The sequence below is a fragment of the Lampris incognitus genome, chromosome 7, assembly GCF_029633865.1.
Source record: "Lampris incognitus isolate fLamInc1 chromosome 7, fLamInc1.hap2, whole genome shotgun sequence".
Taxonomy (NCBI): Eukaryota; Metazoa; Chordata; class Actinopteri; order Lampriformes; family Lampridae; genus Lampris; species Lampris incognitus.
In genome coordinates, this window is record NC_079217.1 from 23,429,950 (window position 1) to 23,454,354 (window position 24,405).

A 24,405-nucleotide genomic window follows, 5' to 3' on the forward strand; every position below is an offset into this window, starting at 1 on the left:
GCTGAGACTACGTGGGTTTGTCATCGATCTTATCTTTTTGGATACGAATTTATATAGTACGGAATCTGACGCATCATCATTAACCCCCCCCCCCCCAGCATATGGAGCCATTTGCGAAGCACTTGGAAATGCATAGTATCTTTTTGAGGGGGGGTGAGGTGGAGGGGGGTTATTGGTATTTATTTCTATTTTCAGGTGGGCCATAGTAGGAAGCAGTCACATGACGTCTGTGCACGTGTAACTGACAGCGCAGGGAATGGAGAGAGTCGGCTAAGAGAGGAGGAGGAGGAGGAGGAGGAGGAGGGGGGCGGGGGGCAGATACTGGAGGGAGCTGCTGCTGCCGCCGCCGCCGTCGACGGGGAGAAACCACAAGAACAACGGCGGACTGGACTTTCGGTAAGGAAGGGGTCCCTGCCGCCGAATTCAGTTTCTACCCGAAACGGGAAATTATTATATTGCGCTGGAAGTTCAGACGTCGTCGCTTGGTACCACCTTTTGGATGTCTACCGCCGCGAAGAGAAATTGGGATGGGACGAACAGAGGCAAGACAATCCCGGAAATAACATGCGTACTCTCAACCGGTCACGTACACTGCTGTAGCCTGGCAATACCGTAGTAGCTTTGCCGTAGCGCATCGCAGCGACGGACTGCGTGGTTCCCGGCAATATAGGGAGGGTTAGTTTATGTCGGCGTTATATCCTCACCGGCTTTTTTTCTTTCTTTTTGTGTTTGTTTGTCTGGGTTTTTTTTATTTCATTTTATTTTTTCAAAACCAAACGTTTGTCTCAAATTGAGCTGCGAGGATTCGTCCGCTTCTCAGTATATTGCCTCAGCAGGTCCGTCACTTTGATCCCAGCTACGTAAGTTGTTCATCAGTGGCTAATGAAGGAACGGGCGCTCAAACGGGCGTTTAATTGCCAAGAACTTTAAGCGTTATTTTAAACGCAAAACGCAGAAACGTTGACGGGTGACGTTTTATTTTGCGTCGATTTTAACCGCGGAGAACTCCTCCAAAAGTGATGCGTAGCCCGTCACCTATGCGGACGGCTTCTCTTTGATGGGTTTCACTCAGGTACCAACTGGCCTGTGTTACAAAGCTTTTATAAAATAAGAGACATGTTGAGACAATTAAATTAAAGGTTCGCTTGATAGTGGTCTCCGTTTACTGGGCGATGACCGTGATTAACTGAATTTCCCCCATTTCTCAGAGGGAAAAAAACTAGTTCGAAGCTTTCGTACCAACATGTCAATGAATGGATCGATTTAAAGGGTTTCAAATATGCGAAGAGGCCTAACGTGTTTCTTTTTCCTCTATTTACAGGCGAGCCACATGCTTCATTTGCACATCACGGCAGTTGCCCCCCAAAAAATGCCAGCCCTAATCCAGAATAATGCGTGAGAGGAGAACAAATGGAAGGAGACTTTTCGGCATGAAAGTTTGCGGAGCCGCGTCGGAGCACCTCGGAGCAATCGGCGGCGCCGGCAGGAGCCGAAAATGAAGCGGGGACGTGAGCTACGCACTCACCCAGCAGCAGATGTGAATAAATGGAGAGCTTGGGAAACGCTGACCGTTTGAATCCAAGCTCTTCCGGTGGCTCCCACGCCGACCCGGCGACGCAGGAGAGACTTACGCACGGCCGGCAGCGCGTCCTTGGAGCCGCCGAGCCGAACCCGTGCTGCCAGGTCAGTATGGGGCTGAATGGTTACTGCTCGGCACCGGCAGTAGATGTATACGCCGCTCTGGCCTCCCAAACCCTCGGCCCTGTAAAGAAACAGCCCAAAACCGGGCAGGCGTTTATTAACGGCGGAGTGGTGGTGACACCGTCCGCCAAAGTCGAGGGGAGCCACAGCGGCATTTTGGCTCCAACGCCACATGTTTACCCCCCACCAGTGATGGGCTTATTAGCGGAGGTACCCGCTGACCCCACACACCCCCTCACGAGTAGAGCATGCCTAGTGGAGAACAGCAGGACGCCTCATGAAAAATGTGCTTTGTTGACACGAAGGGTTAACGGGGACCTGAGAGCCAGGCAAGTGCAGCAACAGAAACGTAGGAGTGGAGAAAACTGGGATATGAGGGCGGTGAGTAATGGTCTTCTGGGCTTGCCGTTGTTGGGTTCTGTGGACTCCGTTTACAACTCAGAAGACTCGGTGACACCGGATTTCAAACGGAGAAGGTTGATAGAGGCAAACGTCAATCACAAATCAGAGCTCTCCAGAGCAGCCGAGGTGGTAGCCCCGGTCACTGTTAACAATAGCAGCGACAATATCTACAGCAACCAAATGAACCACAATAATCCCATACACTATGCCGCTCGCCAGCCTGCCGCCTCTCCTCCCAGCTCCCACAGTAAGCTCTACCACAACGGTCACAAAGTGGACTCACTTGGCCCACCGGCTGCTCCCGGTCAGACCTCACCAATCGAGGCAACTAGTATGCCGGCCTTACCACTACCAGCGGGGGCTGGCTGGTCTGCGGAGCGTATTGCCCAGCAGTTTATTGTCCCCTGTATGAAACACTACGGTATCTGTGTGAAAGACAGTTTTCTGGGCCCTCAGCTTGGTGAGCAGGTTCTAGAAGAAGTTGAGACTCTGAATCGCAGTGGAAGGTTCCGGGGTGGACAACTTGTGAGCCAGAAGAACATCCCATCTCGGAGTATACGGGGTGACCAGATTGCCTGGGTGGAAGGACGAGAGCCAGGTTGTGAGAGCATCGGGGTGCTGATGGCTCACATTGATGAGGCTGTCATGTACAGTGCTGCCAATGGACAGCTGGGGGACTGTGTCATCAACGGACGCACTAAGGTGAGAAGGACAGCGGGGAGACAAGTGAGGTGATGGGAGAGACTGGGGTGTGGCGCTCAGGGATTAATGACATGTATATTATCAGCCAACAGAGATACCAGGAGGAGAGAGAAGGGGTGAGTGTGCAGGACTGGATGTGCATAAAGAAAAGTTGATCTGTAAGCATGGGTGCGGCTCAACCTTATGACGTCATGCAATGCCTTACTCAATAACGCTGACCGAGAATTTACTTATGTCTGCATGGCAGCCTCCTTGCTAATCATACACCAACATGTAGCCACATGAAAACAAATACACACAGACAACATACAGACAGTGAGAGGGAACTGTGAGCCTCCGATAGGACAAGCCTCTCTCAGTCGGGAGATGGATGAAGGAGGTATGTTGGCACTGTGCCTACTGCAAGGGCTGCCCAAGTCTGCCCCTGTCCCTCGTCACATACCCCTGGCAGCCAGAGGAACCTCTGGGCTTGTATCTCCTCTTCCATCGGTGTCTCAGGCTTTGAAGACAAGGCAGTGTTCATCTCTGACCCGTACACAAAAACACTCTGAGCTGGTCTAGTTAGAAAACTTGGTTGTAAGGGGATATTTTGGCAGAGTACGGTGTGTTTGTTTGCTTTTTCCCCCACATCTGTTAGAGTTTGTGAGACATGATGTATTTTCTCATTGCAGCGCCATGAAAGTGGTATGTGGCTTTGCTTGTCTTTAGCAATAGATTTCAAAACGGCACTATCAGGAACTGCTGCACACCTCGTAAGACAGCACTCTATCCGTATGAATCTCTACGAGTATTATTGAATACCACATTGCTGTATGAATTATTTTCTTCGCAATACATTACAGAGATTTGCCTGCAAAGTAAATCACTGTTTAAATTCAGGACTGGGAGATGGTTGGATTGGCTGATAAAGTGACCCCTCCTTATGACGCAGGTTCAGAGGTTATCTGAGCTGGGTTATGCCTCTCTATGAGCTGTGGGTCAGTTTGAACTTTTTTCTACACAGTCTCTTTCTCGCTCTCTCGTAGTTCTTCATGTAACGTGGTAAGATGAGTGAAGTTAAGTGGAAATATTAAGGAAATGCTACACATAATTAAAACGTATGACGGTGTGTTCAAGGTCTAGTGTCACAGACTCGATCCCTATCAGCAGCGGGTTAACCATTAGAGGCCGCTCTGAAACGTTACTCAACTCTTTCTCTGGATTCAGGCAGCTCCAGTGTGCAGTCAAGACTCGAGGCCTAGCAGATTCAGACAGTCCAACTGGTTGAGAGATTCATAATTAGTATTTTTTTCTGTGATAGTTGCCTTGAAACTTGAAGGAGAAATTAGTTGAATTAGTATTAGGTTAGTGTTCACTTAATTTTTACCATTGGCTTAATTGTACACACAGAACAAATGATAATCATCTAAAAAGTACAAAATAAGTTTTGCTTTCACCCATGTGCAAACCAGTCACTGTGGAAATAACTTGCATAAACTGAAATCTCAAGGCATGAAAAACATGGATACTATATTCATTGTATACTATACGACTACTATACTATATATTTTTTTTCACTCAAGAGGTAATTATTCATTTTAACTTTCTAGTTAATAGCCAACATTTGTTTTTCCCAAAATGTTTATATGGGCAGTAATGTAGGACATTTCTATCTGTGCCCCTGTGCAGTAGATCCAGGCGCAGATGGAGAACATACGTTCAATAATACACAGGATCTGATGTTAAATCCCTTGTGCTGAGGGGGCTACACACAACAACCCAATTCGACCAACTTCACACGCGTGTTCCAGTATTCAAAGAGAGACGATAGTTCCCCATAAAACTGGTTCCAAATGGCTTAGTTGACCAAACTGTGAGGACCTTCAGGAGGGCCAATGAGAGCAACCTCTGAGTAAGACAGATAATGGTCCTCTGTAGATACGCAGTCCTGTTCTCTCTGTATCTCTGTTTGTGTGGTTCATGGTGTTTTTGGCGCGTTGGCGTGGCTGTCTGTTTGTTTGTAGTACTCATTGTCTGTACCTTGTCCTCTCCAATTTGTACTCTCCGCAACCTCATTGACCCTATCTCTAATGAAAGGTACAGGACCTTTCCCTCTGTTGTGTTCTTTACATACATAACAGACATGGGGGGGGGATAACACAGACAGTGTGCAAACAGAGACCAGTAGGTGCTACCTGATGTCAGCACCTTTTCTTGAGTGTGCTGTTAAGGTCATATATAGTCCTTGGGCTGTAAATGTCCAATACTATGACAATAGAACAGAACAGTAAAGGAATTACTTTGCCACAGGTGAGCGGCATGTTGTTTTGGTTCCAGGTTAAAATAGAAAAATTGTAGTTTGCAAGCTTTCTGAACCTGCTTAGTGCAATTGGGTTCAGAAAATGTAGTCTACAACTTTCTACTTTTTACTTGATTTTAGCGACGTTGATTACATTTGGCTACCGAGTGGATGCATGCTATATGCCATGTGTGCTAGTGGGTGCCGTGTGATGGGCTACAGGGAAAGGAAAGGGTTTAAGATAAGTACTGTTAACTCTTAATGTCACAGATAATATTTTCACATCTCAGCTGTGCTGGGTGATGTGGAAAGCGTTATGATATAATCATATTGAATTTTACACAATATATGCACACGTGCAAAAAATGCCATGTGTAAGAATCCAGCGGATCATCACATTGGACTGTTGGGCAATGTAAAGTATAATATCAAAACAAAGCTAGTTTTCAAATAATACTCCCTCAAATAGTTCAGACTTCATTTTGTGACAAATTTTAGGTAATAACATCATACAATTAGTTTGCAAAATGTTGTATCAGGATATGAATATCATAGTTTCATCCTAATACACTATCATTGAAAGACAATAAATAGTAATATGGTATTATTGCCCAGCCCCACTTCCACTTGTTTTTATCTTCCAACAAGAATCACAGCATGCTTTGTCCTTGTCGTTTTTGGTGCCGAGTTAATTTTGCAATACAACGCTTTAATTGTCCCAAACATGTTCATTTTAACTTTTGCAATGTTGTACTTCTTGGTCTCGACTTTGGCGATGACTTCCACTATTGAATGACTGCGAGGTAAATAGATTAGCTGTCTACCTCCTCGTTAGCCAGATCTCTTGCTTTGTTCTTGGCACAAGGAATGAAAGTCCCCGTTTTGTCAGTCATAGAACAAAATGCCTCGGCTGGTTGTTCTGAAGGAGGGGTGATGGATCCGGATGAGATAGAGCAATACCAGATAAAGAGATGGAGAGCAGGATTGGAGGGAGGGAGCGATAGGAAAAGGAAGGGGGGGGGTTGGAGTAGCACAGTCAGATGGAAGGTCACACTGCGTCTTTCGTTTTTCCTGTTCCTCTGCTTTCTTTCCAGAAACAATTATTCTACGCCCGCTCGATATTTTTTTCCTTTCCATCCCACCTTTTGTTTACTTGCGCTTTATCTTTATCGACCATTTCATTTTCCTTCCCCATCTTCTACTTCACTCCCTCTCGCCTTCATCTTATCAGTTACTTGCTCGCTAGCCCCTTTGCCAAACATTTTCCCACCGTTTCCTTGGAAACAGGCCCACACCGAATACAGCTCCACATTGTAGATGTGAGTGACGGAGAGAGAAACGGGGATGTGGGCAGTGCCCAAAATATGGACACGCCAGCACATGGCTGTCTCTCAACCCAGGCTACCTTCTATCATAAGGAACCAGCCGCCAGGGCTCAAAGTTTTACGCAGGGTAAGAGAGGAATTGGAAGGGATATGATGATGAATGGAATGACGTGGCGTGATGGTGTTGTCGACATTTTAGTGATCCTCAGAAAGATGTGGATAGGCAGAGAGAGAGGGAGAGAAGTAACACAATGCAAGCAGTGAGACATTACGGGGGAGGGGATAGACTGGATCTGAAGGAGGAGGTAAGGGGATAGAGAGGCAAAGAGAAAGGAGGGTGGGAGGATAGTACTGAGCAAGCGAGAAGGCACGATGCAGCAGAAGGTGTAACGCAGTGAGAATGTCTACTGCAGCGTGTCCTTAGATGCTCCTTGTAGAGCTCAGCATTTGCCACTGTGCAGAAAGGAACCAGAAGCCACAGACACAGGAGCGTATACACACACACACACACACACACACACACACACACACACACACCACTGTTCATTATCCAAAAAAAAATTGTCGGTTGGATTTGTGGAAATGCAGACACATAAGTGTGCAAACACACACACACGACAACTACACACACTTTATACTTTAGAGGAATTACCAGAACTATTGCAAAGTAGCAACATCTTGAAGTAGCTTGCGTTGGCAGCATTGAGACCTGGCAACTGTGAAGTATAAATTACAGGCACAGCTTAGAATGGTAGCTAACCACTACAGTCCACTTACTGTACACAAATACAAGGCTGGTATGGATATAACAAAAACAGAAATTAGGCCTACATTTAGGCTCTTCTAAAACATATATTCAGCGTAAGATATGCTTCAGGCATAATTAACAAGAACATATTGCTGATGTCCATTTGTGCATGATCTCTCCTTTGCACCCAGTATATTTAGTTTTTAGCAACTAGATGTATTCCTCAAGGGAAACGATTCACAAGTCTCGGGATGTATTTATTCCTTCCTCGGGTCATCGCTGGAATTAACACTAGAAGACCGGGATGTATCTCCTACCCTAAACGACCATGGGAGGTCAAAATGACCGCCGGTTTTTAAACTCTGTTCTGTCAAGTTAAATACCCAGTTGAGATATTAATGCATTGCATATGTTAGTACGTCTGGTAGGAAACGACTTACACCAAAATTAACATTTTAACAACTATAATAATATTTTTAAACAATTTAAACTTCAGCGACATGGTCGAACTTGAATAGCAAAATTGAAAAAGTGAAAATATTACCTGAAAAACAAAGCGGAAAACACATATTGCTAATCTAACAAAGTAACAAGGCCTATAAAACGTGAAATGTAAAAAATGAACTTGTACATAAATATTGAAACGGTCCCAAACAACGACCGGAACTTAAAAACTACTAGAACGACCGTCAGCGGTAAGAATCACCGCCACAGTTTTTAAACTATATTCTGTCAAGATAAATGCACACTTGAGATATTAATGCATTACATATGTTAGTATGTCTGTTAAGAAACTAACTGATACCAAAATTAACATTGTAACAACTTTTAATACTATTTTTCAAACAATTTAAAATGGCCGCTGTCCGACACCTGTAAATACTGCAACGCGTCGGTGGTTTTCATGGTGCGTCTGTAACGTCGTCTGTAACCAGACTTGTTGCCAATAATAAAAAAAAATCCAATTTAGACTATTTCCCTGCACTGGAGAACGCTAGTTTTTTTTCTCTAGGACAGCAATAAACTTCGTGAAGGAAATTATGCGACCAAAACAGAAATAGTGACATGACGCGTAGTCATAAATAGTGACATGATGCGTACGATCACACGCAAATGGTCGTTTTAGGTAGATTTAATCATAACTTTTTTCTTTTGTGCAATTGATCTAAAACTCATTTTAAATGCAAATATATGCAATTTTAGGCTAATTCAGGGAGCGGCAGGTTGGTATCTTTTTTTCTTCTTTTTTTTCCCCCACAAAGTTCCGTCCCGGCCTTCGATTTGCTAAGGAGGGTGGGGCTTTCCGATGTCGAGTTGTTGGTCTTGAGGAAAATAATGTATTTTTTTTTCATCTAGTTACAAGAGGTAAATTTTCTTGAGTCTAATAGTTCTTTGATTTTACTCGGTCTTTTGATGAAAGATTCGTATATTACGTTGGTTTCATTGAAAGTAGAAATTTCCCCGATCGTTATATCGTTCGTCCATTTTGGATTGTTTATTAGTCCGAAACCCCCCCAATATTTTTTTCCTGTATGAATCCGGAGAGTTGACTGACAGGCAGATCTGGCCAATTCTAGCGCCTGAGGGCGGGAACGCTAGGATTGGCCAGATGTGCCTGTCAGTCAACTTTCCGGATTCATCCTAGGAAAAAAAATATTCGCTTAACGTACACACACGGTTAAGTTGGCACGGTTAGCTTGGTTGCAGACGTTGTTAATGGCTAACAGCTAGCAAACGTGGCTATGGTTGGCGTTAGGGTTGTTGCGCGTTCGCGTCGGCCTTGACTGACAGGCAGATCTGGCCAATCCTAGCGCCTGAGGGCTGGAACTTTCCGGATTCATCCTATGAAAAACATTCGCCCCCATCCACCCTTTTCTTTTTTTATGGAGAGTACTACGTGTTTGTAGCTACCGCGTTATAAAGCTTAGTGGTTATTCTTCGTTAGGCCCTGTTGATGGTCTGGCGGCCTGTTCAGGGTGTCTCCCTGCCTGCCACCCAGTGACTGCTGGGATAGGCTCCTGCATCCCTGCGACCCTGGGTAAGGATAAGTGGTTTGGATAATGGATGGATGCAAGTAATTAAACTTTGAAAATCCAAAGTGGTCATAATGACCGTCTTGGTCGTTCTAACAATGGTTCCTTATAAGATGCTGCTTCAGTTTTAAATTGATATCAAGAACTGACTACATTGAAATATTGATTCATATCCTTGATGTCCTGCTGGTGTAGTGTGTGTGCAGTTGTTTCATGGGGTTTTGTTTTGTTTTTTGTGAAGGTTTTTTTTTTGGGGGGGGGGGGGTTCTGACCAGGGTTGTACTCCAGTTCCTGATCGGTGGAGGGGTTAAATCACCTCAGATCTCTATAGACATTGCGCTCTTCTCGAGAAGAGCGCAATGTCTATAGAGATCCTCTTCTTCTGACAGGCTCACATTAGGTCAAACCTAAGCAGTTAGAGGGAAATGCTTCGGCATGTGTTTCCTTTTGAGTCTTGGCAAATATTTAACCTTGTGCTGAATTGTCTTGTTGGCTTTATTCGTGAGACCTCGGACTTTCCCTTAAATTCAACTTCACTGACAGCGTTCGTTTTAATTTATGCTCAAGCGTTGAGCTGGGCGATATGGATACAATCAAATATCATGATATTTTTGACCGAATACCTCGATATCGAGATGATATTGTAGAGATGAGTATTGGTGCTGTCACAAAATATTTACACGATGACATTTTTTGATAAACACCCATTAGTAATGTGGATATGATGTCCAAACAGGTAAACAAAAAATATAACAACTAGAACAGTCTATTAAGTTCAGAAAATTGCATCTCTTCACTGTAATGCAGCCTTTAAAACCAGGAAAAGAAAACACTTAAGTCATATCACGATATTACAATATCCAAAATCCCAGATGATATCTAGTCTTATATCCCAATGTCGATATAATATAGATATATTGCCCAGCCCTATTCTAGTGTCATGTGTTAGGCAAATTGTTGTACATGATTTAGTGTTTGTACAACATATTATCTTACACGATGGACCATCTTAACACCAACCCAGTCACTGCTGAACTGAAAAAAAATACTAGCTGACTTAATAACATTGCGGTCGTACGTAAAATAAAACCACTGAAGTGATAGCCTGAACTCCAGATCCACGCTTATATGCAAATAGAAGCACACATTCACAGACGTACACATACACAGTGATTTGCTTAGCCCGTTGTTATAAGTTGACTCATGGATATTTTGTACCATTGAGACCATCAACAAAAATGACTCATTGGGGCCTAGCTCAGCCCCCCCCCTTTTTTTTCTTCTTCTCTCTGCATACACACAAACAAAGGTGCACATGCTTTTTTTTTACGGTTTATTTTTTATCGGGTTTCTCATATACACAGTAGTTTACAGTAGAAAACGTTAAGTTGAATTATCAAGGACAAGAGAAAAAAAAAGGTTCAACGTCATAAGGTAATAATATCCCAAGGGCAGCACAGTGGCGCAGTGGTTAGCATGGTCACCTCACAGCAAGAAGGTCCGGGGTTCAAACCCTGGGGTTGTCCAACCTTGGAGGTCATCCCAGATCATTCTCTCTCTGTGGAGTTTGCATGTTTTTCCCGTGTTTGCGTGGGTTTCCTCCGGGTGCTCTGGTTTCTTCCCACAGTCCCAAGACATGTAGGTCAGGTGAATTGGCCGTACTAAATTGTCCCCAAGTGTGTGTGTGTGTGTGTGTGTGTGTGTGTGTGTGTGTGTGTGTGTGTGTGTGTGTGTGTGTGTGTGTGTGTGTGTGTGTGTGATGGACTGGTGGCCTGTCCAGGGTGTCGCCCCACCTGCTGCCCAATGATTGCTGGGATAGGCTCCAGCATCCGGCGACCCTGCCTAGGATAAGCAGTTTGGATAATGAATGAATGGATCCCAAGACCAGTCCTCTCCACCCCTTCCACTACACAAGGGCCATAATAGAGGCAATGGAGTCAGAAAGGAAAAGAAATTAAAAAAAGAAAAAAATATATATACACACATATAGATAAATGATTATAATAGTAAAGTAAGAAAAAACAATTAATAGTTAAAATAATAATTGTAAAATGAATAAGGATTAAGAAAGGAGTACAATTTGAGAAATAAACACGTGTCCACAATATTCTCGGAACATTCAAAAGATCCATCAGCCAATGAAAGGTGTGCATGCTTGCACACATTAAGTCACATCCTGGCCAGTTTTATGTGACACCTGCCAAACCGTTATCCAGCCAATTGAAAGAGGCCCCATGCTAGCGGGGCGGAGGTGATGCTAGTGGAACAATGGACCATGACAGGGAACAGAGGAAAGCAGATATAAGAAGGAGAATTAAAAAAAAAATCACTTTGCCATAATTCAGTTTCTTTCATCTAGACGTTTATCTCTTCGATGTTCTCCAATTAATCGGGGACAAGCTATTAACAATGAGCTTGTCTCATTCATGTCAGATCCTGTGTCAACCATCTTTCTTCTAATGTATCAACTGTGGGATTGCACCGTGGATGTATGTCAGTAGGGACAGTAATGCGATCCCACAGCGATCTCTAGAAACTTCACGGTAGTTCTACCTCCTCTCTTCCCACTCTATCCTTCTCTTTCTCGGTTTACATTGTAGGTGTTAGTTATGTGTACAACACATGCAGCACTACTATGGGCCTAAATTCAGCATGACATTCTTTTTTTTTTTTTTTTTGCTGTTTTCAAAAGCCCCATCCCTCTTCATACGGAGCCAGCTCTAAAGGACTAGGGTAGAGAGTTGAGCTCAGTTTAGTTAAGCTGAACCGGGTGAATCCTTGAACTCTTCGGACGAGCGCCTGATATCTGTTTTCGTCTAGATGTGATGTGCCTGTATTTTTTTATATATATATATAGACCTTGACGTCAAAATGCAACCTGGTTATGCACACTGGAATGAATCGCATTTTCTTAACCCAGATTTCACAGACATCGGCATGCGTCACTTTCTCTGCACTTCCTGGTTGGTTACATTGATGTAGTTTCCATATGTGGGTTGCATTTATGCTCGTATAAGATTGCCAAACTGCTTCGGACCAGCTCGGAAGATTGCGTGGAAATAAGTGTCTCTGTTTGCCGTATAATCTTCTATAATTTAATCTGATCCCCCAGGATGGGTGTTAATGCCGTTTGCTAAGAAGGTCCTTGATTATTTTTTAGTGAGTTAAGTGTTTTTAGAGGACTGCAGAGCACGTAAGCTTGCCCTTCTACTTCATGTTAAATCAGCGCCGCTAAAAGTCCACTCAGTCCTTGTTTTTTTATGATGGCATTGTAATGTTGTGTCCATATGCTGTCTAAATAGGGTCACCATTGCAACAGCCTAACAAACCATCTCCTCTTTTCCAGTCCCCGTCCACCCTGACACCACACACACACACACACACACACACATCCACATCCACACAAGCATAGACACGCATATGTTCTCTCTCTCTCTCTCTCTCTCTCTCTCTCTCTCTCTCTCTCTCTCTCTCTCTCTCTCTCTCTCTCTCTCAGCAGTAATTGCAGCAAGGCCTGTATTTGTTCAACCTTATCTTACCCTCTCCCCCTCTTTGCCCCTGTCTCCACCATGCCTCTTATCAGAATAAGGCATTGGTAGTGTTGGCGTTCATTTTCATTCCTGTCTATAACAGCCTGTTCTGCCCGCCCAGCCTTAACCTTAGCAGTCCTGGTATCTCCTCAGCGCTGCTATTAGGCCATTAACACTTGTGGTTGGCAGACTTGCGGTTCTCACCAATTGGCCTTGAACTATGAACTGTGAGGGCAGGTGATGCACAGATCTCAAAAGAGATGGTGGAGAAGAGGGAGAGAAGAAATGAAAGATATGATTGGTACGTGTCATGCTGTTGACTCTTGCAGGGTCGAGTGTTTGGGCTGTAGACAAGGGAGACTTTGAAATAGTGTGCACTAGGCATGTCGAACTACAGTGAATGGCGGTTCAGGGATTGATGCGATACCTTTTTCTTTTTTCTTTTTTTTGGTTCACACCTAGGTTGTTTTTGTGCCGTGTTAGAGTTCGTACCAATCTTTCTAGACTTCACTCTTATTAATGCTCATGATTCACACACAGAAAGTGTTGTGCTTTCTCTAAAAATGATCGTTGGCATCTGGGTGGCGGGGCGGTCTATTATGTTGCCTACCAACACAGTGATCGCCGGTTCGAATCCCCGTGGTACCTCTGGCTTGGTCTGGCATTCCTACAGACACAATTGGCCGTGTCTGCAGGTGGGAAGCTGGATGTGGGTATGTGTCCTGGTCGCTGCAATAGCGTCTCCTCTGGTTGGTTGGGGCGCCTGTTCGGGGGGGGACTGGGGGGGAATAGCGTGATCCTCCCACGTGCTACATCCCCTTGGCGAAACTCCTCACTGTCGGGTGAAAAGAAGCGGCTGGCGACTCCACATGTATCGGAGGAGGCATGTGGTAGTCTGCAGCTCTCCCCGGATGGGCAGAGGGGGTGGAGCAGAGACCGGGACGGCTCGAACGAGTGGGGTAATTGGCCAAGTGCAACGGAGGAGAAAAAAGGGTGGGGGGGGGGATCCAAAAAAAAAATTTATCTTTGCTGCTTTCAGTGGCCACAAAGGAAGCCTTTCCATGAAAAGTCACTTGACGTCGTCTCGTACTAGTCCTATTATCATTGTAGGTCAGTGAAAGGAAAGTTTAACGTTTCAAATTACATTCTTTAAAGGGCACCATGTTATTATAATCATGGACATTTGTTCACATCAGATATTTTCGTTCGCCGTCCATCAAATGTGAGACACTGATGTGAAAGTCAGGGAGGGATGAAGTCAGAGTTTGATTCAGGACATTACAGCGGGAGCGTGTCTCAGCTCTCTGAATCTCTCCTATTAAAAGCCTGTCCACAATACCATATGCTCGGCTCGATCTGCGTTCCTCTACTGCGCCGTTATGCAACGTAACAGAGAAGTGGTCCGTGCCATAAGTCCCAGTCAGAACAGAAGTCAGTCATAATTTGTTCTCATTTAAGGCACATTCAGTCAGATTTTACTTATTTAAATATATCCCTACATATATTTCCCAGAAGGATATCACACCAAAGCCATTTGGCCGGGACGGAACTTTGTGGGGAAAAAAAAAGAAGAAAAAAAGTGTGTAAATATTTCTTTCAAATCACCATTTTGAGTGCAAAAAATTAAAAAAAGTGATGTTCATCACCCAAAGTTTTTTGAAACACACTGTTATATTAGCTACAGTGATGCTATTTTAATAGCAGGGTATTCATTCATTCGTTCATTCATTCATCCATTATCCAAATCACTTATCCTTACTCAGGGTCGCGGGGATGCTGGAGCCTATCCCAGCAGTCATTGGGTGGCAGGCAGGGAGACACCCCGCACAAACCGCCAGGCCATCACAGGGCTGACACACACGCACGCACACACACACATTCACACCTTAGGACAATTTAGTATGGCCGATTCACCTGACCTGCATGTCTTTGGACTGTGGGAGGAAACCCACGCAGACACAGGGAGAACATGCAAACTCCACACAGAGGACGACCCGGGACAACCCCCAAGGTTGGACTACCCTGGGGCTCGAACTCAGGACCTTCTTGTTGTGAGGCGACCATGCTAACCACTGTGTCAGCAATTTAATTTTGGTGCTATGGGCACCAAAAATGCCCATAGCAGGGTATAATAACGTCAATAAAATTTTAATTTAAAATTTAAAAATTAAATTAAATTAAAATTAAAAATTGTAAAAAAAATAGCAGGGTATACTAACGTCAATAAAAATTCTGGTCATCCCTTTTTGAACTGTTGATGTCTCAGTTTGTCATCACACACGTCTGCCTTGTGCCAACAGGTATTAATAACAGTAGCAGTAGAATCTGGCACAAACCTCAAACAATCATATTTCTAATGAAAAGATAATCACAAATGTATCATTTTAGCACGTAATGCAGACCAAACGTTACTGGAGAATATGGGGGAATGTTTCAGTAACACATGAAGCGCAGACCCTGGTCTGTGTGTGTGTGTGTGTGTGTGTGTGTGTGTGTGTGTGTGTGTGTGTGTGTGTGTGTGGGTTTTTTTTTCTTTCCAGATAACATTAATGTCACGAAGTGGGGACAGTTTGGGTGACTTCACTTCTTTCACTCAGATTTCCAAGTAAACTGAATGATTTTAATCTCAAACCATAATACAGATAAGCATGCACGTCGCATGCAGAAAACCCACATAAATTGAACAGACTAACTTCTTGCATGCAGTCGTTTCGCATTCAAATGTATTCCATAAATTACTGACCTAAAGAGTTGGATAACAGCCTTAAAGGCAAATATAATCCGGTCTTGGTGTTATTAAACCCTATTTCACATTATGGCAGTGAAGGGCCCAATTATCTGTGTCTGATGATGATTGCATGACCCGCGCTCCTTTGACAAGGTGTACTCACAGTAAAGTACCTTCAGAATACAGTAGTTTTAGCGATTATCATTTTATATGTTTGTGTCTGTTCATGGATTTCATTTCGTTACTGTGTGTGTGTGTGTGTGTGGGGGGGGGGTACTTTGGCATATGTGAGTGCAGCTTGTCTGGATGTCAGTCGGAGCCCCGAGCTCGGGGTCCAAAGGTTAACGAGCTCTGACTGAGAGTGTTGGCGAGTAATGAGAGCTGACATTGGTGGCCGCTCAGTCACACACAACTTTGGCTTACTTGGCTGTGAATGAGGATGGGCTCATCAGAGCAGTGGGCAGTGCGTGCTCTGTCCTAAAGCCCTCTCGCTCTGCGTGTCGGGGTATTTCTTGTTTTACAAAAGTTACGAGAGTAGGAGTATTTTTTTTTTGTGGGTGCCGTTAGATTTTTCTTAGGCTGAGGTCTTTGCAGAGCCGCTCGCTGTAGTGTACTCCAGCTTAAATGATAGCGTCAGGCAGGGACGATTCTAGGATCAGAGCTTTAGGGGTACTGAGCATCCAGAGTGCTGGCCGGCCAGGCAAGATACATTTGGGGGGGTGGATCAAACCATTTTCGAAGCATGGGGGGGTGCTGTATTTTTGTTGTTAAAATATTACGTTTAAACCATATACTGGATATGGTTTTGACATTTCTTCAGCTTATTAAACATGGACATACAGCAAAAATAAAAAATCTCTTCAATTTTAGGGGTGCTGGGGTTCAATTTAGGGGTGCTGCAGCACCCCCAAAAATGGGCTAGAAACGCCTATGGCGTCAGGCAAGTTGAATCAATATTGCAGCAGCGTAAGATTTGTCCTGCTGGCCTTGGGTGATAGTTCCCTCAGCAAAGATGTAGTGATACGCTGACTCCGATATTGTATCTTGTTTCCCTTGCAGAAGGCTAGAAGTCCATGATGGTATCTTAAGGTGCAGTCATCACAGAGGACTAGTAAATGTTATTGCTCTACGCTCGTGTCGGCCGTCAACTGAAAAACACCCTGTTGACCTGGGTTAGCGTCAGTCAGATATTATGATGTGCAGCCGTTGGCCTATATTTTGATTATTTTGGTAAGGATGCTCGCCTAGGATTGGTTTTCCCTAAGAAGTTGTTCCAAAATGATTTTGTGACTTGTAAAACAGCACCCGTAGCCTGTGATCTGCTGCCGACGGTCTTTTCGCCTGGCATTACCTCCATGTGGCGAAGTAGCCGTTTATGGGCATGCAAATTCCGTGGACAATCGGAATGGTTCAACACACCCTTTCGGATATCCAGTGTTTTGCATTCCTAATTAGTATTTTTAACCTCCCAAAATATGGTGGTAATAGGGGGAGGGGGGTGTCAACATGCTGATATAGCCCATGACTAAGAAACTCCACGGTTGGAAAACACAAAAATAGCTATTTGTGCTTACCTCACAAATGCCGCTGTGATGATAACCGTTTGGATTACCAATATAAGTTATTATAAGTTATAAGTTACTTTAACATAAGTTATATGTTATTGTATTTCTTTTACAGGGATTATTTTTATTGCACCCTTTCTCTTTGTAAAGGGGTAATTATTTACAGCCCTGCATATAAACCAGTGCGCATCTCTCTCATTTCTTCCCAGGCCATGGTGGCTTGTTACCCGGGGAATGGAGCCGGATATGTCCGCCACGTGGACAACCCGAACAGTGATGGTCGCTGCATCACATGCATCTACTATCTCAACAAAAACTGGGATGCCAAGGTACATTTGTAACAATACATTATGATTTAATTTGTCTTGAAGCAGTACTCAGTGAAATATTCTGAAAAATCAAACTGAAAAAAAAATCCCATATTCTATGCAGCATTGACGGTTATGGGTTTGTTATGACAAAGTCAAATATTTTCACCAAAATATAATGCATAACATTTTCCAAACCTTGAAATGCTTGGTGCATTGCTTGGTCCCTCAATTCCAGTCTGGGGTTTTATCATGCATATTATTTGCTTCATCACGTAATCAGAAAGTGACCGTAGTGTGTGCAATCACTGTGTATGTGCGTGTGTGTGTGTTTTTAGAAGCAAGGAGGACTGCTGCAGATCTATCCTGAAGGGAAAAATGTGGTAGCCAGCGTTGAACCTCTGTTTGACCGGTTGCTAATCTTCTGGTCTGACCGCAGAAACCCACACGAAGTCAAGCCAGCCTTCGCTACTCGGTAATCATTACACACACTGGAATGATCTATATGCAATCACACATTAATACACACACACACACACACACACTTTATGCAGCAACCCACTCAGGGTAAAGTCATAGACGCGTTTAGGCACTGTTCAATTTGTGAGGGCTCGTGCCAGACCGCTTTGTGTTGCGATACCTATCTGATGATCCAACACCTCCTGTTACAAGCAAAGTTGATTTTTCTACGCCGGTATATTCCAAGAAAAAAGGCAAATTGCTGCAGTTTTTTTTTTTCTGTTTCCTTCCCTCAAAACACTTAAATGGGCTCAGCTCTTTGAGAACGGGTGATGAATTTAGTACCATAATCACAACACACGTCTATAAACAAACTCTTTCTGTCCAAGTGCACGTGTGAACAGCTGAAAATAAACACAGGTGTTGTGATGGCCAAAAGGCGGCTGTAATTTTTGACTCGTTTAGTTTTTAATTGTGCCAGAATATGTATAAATTAACTCATCGATGGTTTGGCTGCCCGCCCTGGTTGTGATTGCTGAATACATTGTGGTTTTTCACATATGGTATACGACAAGCATTATACATGTGGGAGCTCTCTCTCTCTCTGTCTCTGTCTCTCACCATCTGTCTCTCTCTCTCCCTCTCATTCTGTCGTCTCACTTCGAAGTCAAAAATCAACATAATAAGCAGTGCTTCTTACGTCAAATGCTTTTTATGTCATCACTAGAAATGTCAAATGATACAATTTGTCTATCTAAAATCATATTGAATTAAGGACCAAACAACATAATCTAGACTAATATTCATTCATTCATTATTCATTCATCTTAGCCTATTTGGAAGCTGATGATTACTTGTGTAAAATTCTCTGATCATCCAAAAATGAATGCTGACTTTGACGAAAGCTTTATTGTGTTGTTGATGGGCTTCAAGTTTGGCTTTCATTTACTCAAGCAAAACAATAAAGGCAGTCCTTAGCAAATGCGAACTTCATCATATTCGAGTACATACACTCTCTGTATAAGCCTGTACTTTAACCGAACTGTGTGAAACAGACACATGCGCGCGCGCACACACACACACACATACACAGAGTACAGTCTGTATAAGTACACACACTTACACCCATCCTTGAGTTTTATTTAGATTTGTCGGTCTCTCCTCCCGTGTGAAAGTATTGTGTAAAATTTGGACACACACCACACACCCTTTGACTTCCATACTTCCTGTCTTCACTGAGCCCCATTTAGCTGAGTACTCGCACAACTGTGCAGGACATCGGACTCTCATTCCAGCTCCCACTCCCAGAGGACCTTTCACTAACCTGTGACCCTTATGACTAAATTACCTTTTATCTGTCGGATGTTAAACTTGGATTTCTAGTGTCCTTGGGTCCCGCTGATGCCGCACCTTTTTTTCTTTTTTCTTTTTTTGTCCCTCTCTTTGCTTTTCCTTCCTCCTTCTTTGCTCGTCTGCTCTCCTGGGTCAGACTGCTGGGGGGTGAGGTGGAGCCGGAGGCAGGAAGTATGTATTTCCTGGGGGAGGGGGGGGGGGTTCGATTGCAGGACTCGTGCTGGAGTGGGAGAAACAAGGGAGACAGGAATAAACAACACAGCCCCACTGGAGGGGCAAGAAACCATATAAGTTAACCCTCGACTGACCAAGACGCCGTCTGGTCGGCTGTTAGGTTGTCGGCTTGTTTGGCTTGTGCATCTAAATGGAGTGATTCTCAACTGTCTGCCATCAAGGGCCACGAGCACGCAGGTTTTCATTCCCAACCAAACTCCGAACCTGTTCTTTTCCCTTTTCAGTACGTGTGCAGCCAGAAAGAGGGGATGCTCAGGTGAAGGGAAATGAGCTTTAGTTGTGTTTACATGCAATTAAAAAAAAAACAGATACACATTGCTCATGGTGGCTTACAGTTGAAAAAATGCTACCTTTAATGAGATTTTTGGATGACGAGACATCTCTTACACTGTATCTGTTGCTACTTGTAAAACAACGATGAATTATATACACAAACGAGACAATCATGGGGCCATTTTACACTGGATTCTCCCATGCCGACAGTAGGAGTGGGAAATCTCCGTCGCCGTCTTGGGTTAGTAAAGATTACTTGGTAATCTGAGGGGTTCACAGAGTCAGTCTTATCCGCCACCTTCAATTTGCAGGCAGGATTGAGCTTCCTCGATAATATTAGATATGTCTGACAGTTATAACCCGACATCTGCACGGGTCCTGGAAAAGTCTTCAGCGACGTATTCCCAGAGGGGAGACCGCTAACAGCAAATGACAACTAAGTTGGGGTGTCCGGGTGGCGTGGCGGTCTATTCCATTGCCTACCAACATGGGGATCACCGCTTCAAATCCCCGTGTTACCACCGGCTTGGTCGGGCGTCCCTACAGACACAATTGGCCGTATCTGCGGGTGGGAAGCCAGATGTAGGTATGTGTCCTGGTCGCTGCAGTAGTGCCTCCTCTGGTCGGTCGGGGCGCCTGTTCGGGGGGGGGGGGACTGGGGGGAGTGGCGTGATCCTCCCACACGCTACATCCCCCTGGCGAAACTCCTTACTGTCAGGTGAAAAGAAGCAGCTGGGGACTCCACATGTATCGGAGGAGGCATGTGGTAGTCTGCAGCTCTCTCTGGATCGGCAGAGGGGGTGGAGCAGCGACCAGGACAGCTCGGAAGAGTGGGATAATTGGCCAAGCACAATTGCGGGGGGGGGGGGGGGGGAATGTGGTGTGATAGAAACAAACAAGATGATTTAAAAGAATCTGAAGATAAAGAGTCCTGTTTACGTTTTGACTTATCTGTATATTCTTCTTCCTTTCATTCATTCAGGGGTTTTTTTTCAGCAAGCCGGGTCGGGCTGACCGTTTCCGTTGTAGTTTTAAGGATATTCAATATGTGCTTTACTTCCTTAATTTGATTCCTCGTGATGTCACTACGAGTGTGTTGCCAAGTCCTTGTCACAGATATTTATGACCGGAGGACCAAAATACCTCCTTGAAAACCACTGTTATTTGTTTTGTGAAATGAGTTTTCAAAATCATATCAGATTTTTCCACCGGGTTACTGTAATTTATTCAGACTTCGTCTCATGTTGTATCTCTCGCTCTCTCCCCCCTCTGTCACAGGTATGCCATCACAGTCTGGTACTTTGATGCCAAAGAGAGAGCGGAGGCGAAAGAGAAGTACCGATTGGGTAAGATATTATGCGTTGGTACCACATCTCCTGTCCATATGTCTCAGCTTGATCAGGTCTTGTATTTTTGTCGTTTGATTTTGATTTTTTTTAATCCCTGACTATCACATGAAATGTGTCTGTCAAATGCGTAGTATTTCTGGTTTGGGTTTAATGACACATTTGCGATGAATACTACTTGAATGTGCAACTGATCTTCTTCTCCTCTTTTGCTTCCATCCATAGCAACAGGACAGAAGGGTGTTCAAGTGCCTGTCACTCAAAGCAACAAGACATAAATTTAATTCGACTACTGGAGAGCACTCTGAGCGCATTATGTGCCTTCCTGAACTGATATTGGACTTAATGGTTTTAAAGGGAGACACTGGCAAGCTGTCGATCAACACTGCAGGCCTCACCCCAGTCTTTCAGCGTTAACTGTCAGCCCCTCCCACCCACCCAACCCGGTGACGGGATGTTTTCTCAACCTCCGATTGGGCTGCTGAGCAAAGACGTGCTGAATCTAGAGTTCAATTGGATCACACTTCGTGGAGGAGGCGGGGTTCGAGTCGCTCACATGTCCGAAGAGGAAGAAGATTAAGTCCATCTCTTCCTTTGAGGATTATTGGAGTTGTCTATGAGGGACGACTCCTGACAACAAAGTACTTCATTTATTTATTTATTTTTCCCGTTGCAGTTTTGCCTTTATAATAATCCTTGCTGTATTGATGTAATCAGAAATCGTTTTCTCTCTGCTCTGGCATGCTGCTTCAGTTCAAACTGAGGGAGCGTGTGCAAGAAGTGCATGAGTAAGCAGTGGGAAGAAGGGGGTATAAAGAGCACAAGCCAACCGACGGTCAAGATCTCTCAGACCCCAAACCCTCTTTTATTTCCCTCTGTCTCTGCAATAACTACATGATTTGTTTTGCATCACAGGGAAGGCTACACTTGAGCTGATGTGTGTGTGTGGGTGTGGGTGTGTGTGCGTGCACAGTCTAATTACAGAGGGGTATAAAAGACATGGTCCTTTACATGGTCAGTGAATGGCTGTTAGAGGGAAAAGTTGCTCTTTAGCATCCGCCGACATCCAGTCCATCCATCCTAAGCACTGTTCTTAAACCCCACAGGGGGGTACTTAGAAGTGACTGATGGTCCAACCCAGAAGCAACTATATGTCAAAGTGGTCCTCGATATAGCACAAAGTGCAAGAGGGAAGCGAGCAGTGGATAGCAATAGCTATAGCAGATTGTTTAGCTGAAGCTAAACAGTCTGTGTAAACTTGGTGTCAAACTGTAAGTGCTTTCACAACTGCCTCAAAATGTCTGCGTTTGTGACAGTAGGTCGTGTCATCTAGTTGAATATTCATCAATATTCTCCGGTGCATTCTGACAGCACAGTAATTTGATTCTCGGTTTTGGCGCCCGTGTAACAGATATTGAAGACTGCACATACAATACACAACGTTCTTAAAGCTAGATTGGTATGCAATACTCTGCGTCGCAGAAAGACGCACAGCACATACTGGAGACGTTGCAGTTAATTTGTCTGAAGAGGGGTCTGAACGACATTCGCTGTGTGTGTGTGCTGTGTGTGTGTGTGTGTGTGTGTGTGTGTGTGTGTGTGTGTGTGTGTGTGTGTGTGTATGCACGAGAGAGAGATGAAGAGAATGTGCATATGTGCACATGTGCAATCGTCACACATTTAACTTGACTGTCCCCTGGTCTCACATCAGAGATGAGTATGTCATAAATGTGGACGTTGTTGAACACACACACACACTCTCTCTCTCTCACACATGCGGCCGCATACACTCATGGTTATAAGAACTACCAATTAAAAATAACTAAACAAATTGATCAAACTGACCAGAATTTTACTAAAGAAAAGCTTGGCTGAATCACTACCTCGGTCAACTTTTACATGTCAATCTGTTTACTAAGCACATAGAGTATACACTGTATTTGAAATGCAGTGTAAAACTACTGCCTACTTGTGTGTGTGTGTGTGTGTGTGTGTGTGTGTGTGTGTGTGTGCGCGCGCGTATAGAATTCCACTGTGTTGACTGGGGTTGGTTGCAGATGTTGTCTCAGTGCGTGTTAAATTGGTTCAGTGAGAAAGTTATTTAAAAAAAAAGCACTTTATTTGAATTGCCATACGTGGATGATAGAGGTGAAACTATAATTGAAAATGTAGTCTAATGCTTTTATGCTGTGGATAATATGGTCAATCAAATGTATTAGAAACTAAATCTGAGAACAAATTGTTTGCCTAATTTTTTCTGACTTTTTGCAGTATTTAATTAAAACATCTGTTTTGTACATGAAGATTTTCTCATTGATTTACTGAGTAAAATTTGAACCACGATTTAGACTCGGGGGTTTCTGTGGAGATTATGAGTCTCCAAAGGTGACCCGGTCCAAGATATGAGCATCAACAAACATAAATATTGTAGAAAAAAATTCAAAGCTGGCTATATATGCCCCCAAAAGGCACAAATCCAAAACTGGAGAATATAGGCTTGGCCAAGCCAAAACACAGTTTGGCCAGTAAAAGCATAGATAGCTTCGTTTTGAGTCTCAAGTTCAGATTCATGAAGTGTCCAGCCTTTTGTGGCACGTGGCTTAGTGGTCATCACTGCTTCCTACTAGCAAAGGGATCTGAGGTTTAAACCGAGCACTTTAGTGAGGAGTTTGCATGTTCTGCACAGGCCACAGAAAGGGAACTGGGCTCTCTCCAATTTTCCGTAGGTTTGTGTGTATGTTTGTGTGTTCTGTGATAGCCCGACATCCTGTCTCGCGTGTCCCTCTGCCTTTTGGCCCATGCCTGCTGGGGGTAGGGTCTGGCTTCCTGCAGGCATGGGTTGGATTGAGTGAGTACAGTGAATGAGTGATGTCCACCTCTTAAATTAATCGGTCAATGAAGATGAAGTGGGGACGAATATGCGATGGCTCTGTCACCTCAGTCAGCTGTGACCTTATGAACCTGTAACAAAAATAGTTTACACGTTTTGAGGGCACAAACGGCAACCTTTCATGCTGCGGGTTTGTTATGATGTGAGCAGATGCAGACCCCCAAACGATCTAATGCACAATACTGGTGAATAAGTCTATTACTGAGCGAAGCAGGCCCAGGTGCAGTGATGAACAGGTCATTTATGATGGGTAATAAATCTTAGCATATTCATGGTGCACATTGTCCATAGCTTGAATATGTGGGGAGGAGATATGCATATAAAACATTGCCATCATCAAATATTGTCACAACAGTTATAGCTTCAAGTAAAAAAAAAAAAAAAACATGGCTTGGTCTCTAAACTAAACTCCCCAATTTCACCCTCAGATTCTTAAGGCACTGTATGTAGTATGTGATGAAGAGGTGTGTATGTATTTCTAAGTATTTAATTTGCTTAGCTTCAACAATCTTAATCATATTGTCTGCAAT

The 24,405-nt window shown here is 44.0% G+C and overlaps 1 protein-coding gene across 3 annotated transcripts; it reads left to right on the forward strand.

Annotated features, from left to right (window-relative positions):
* Positions 1 to 303: 303 nt before the first annotated feature.
* Positions 304 to 23,288, forward strand: egln2 (egl-9 family hypoxia-inducible factor 2). Of its 3 annotated transcripts, none has more exons than XM_056283068.1 (6): positions 304 to 396; positions 1,322 to 2,805; positions 17,222 to 17,341; positions 17,659 to 17,795; positions 20,918 to 20,985; positions 21,211 to 23,288. In XM_056283068.1, the coding sequence occupies exons 2-6, from the start codon at positions 1,546 to 1,548 to the stop codon at positions 21,261 to 21,263; spliced, it is 1,638 nt and encodes a 545-aa protein (XP_056139043.1). In that variant the 5' UTR covers positions 304 to 396; positions 1,322 to 1,545; the 3' UTR covers positions 21,264 to 23,288. The 3 variants fall into 3 exon arrangements, with proteins under 3 accessions (XP_056139043.1, XP_056139044.1, XP_056139045.1); XM_056283069.1 differs by lacking the exon at positions 304 to 396 and adding an exon at positions 607 to 860; XM_056283070.1 differs by lacking the exon at positions 304 to 396 and adding an exon at positions 884 to 1,072.
* Positions 23,289 to 24,405: the final 1,117 nt, after the last annotated feature.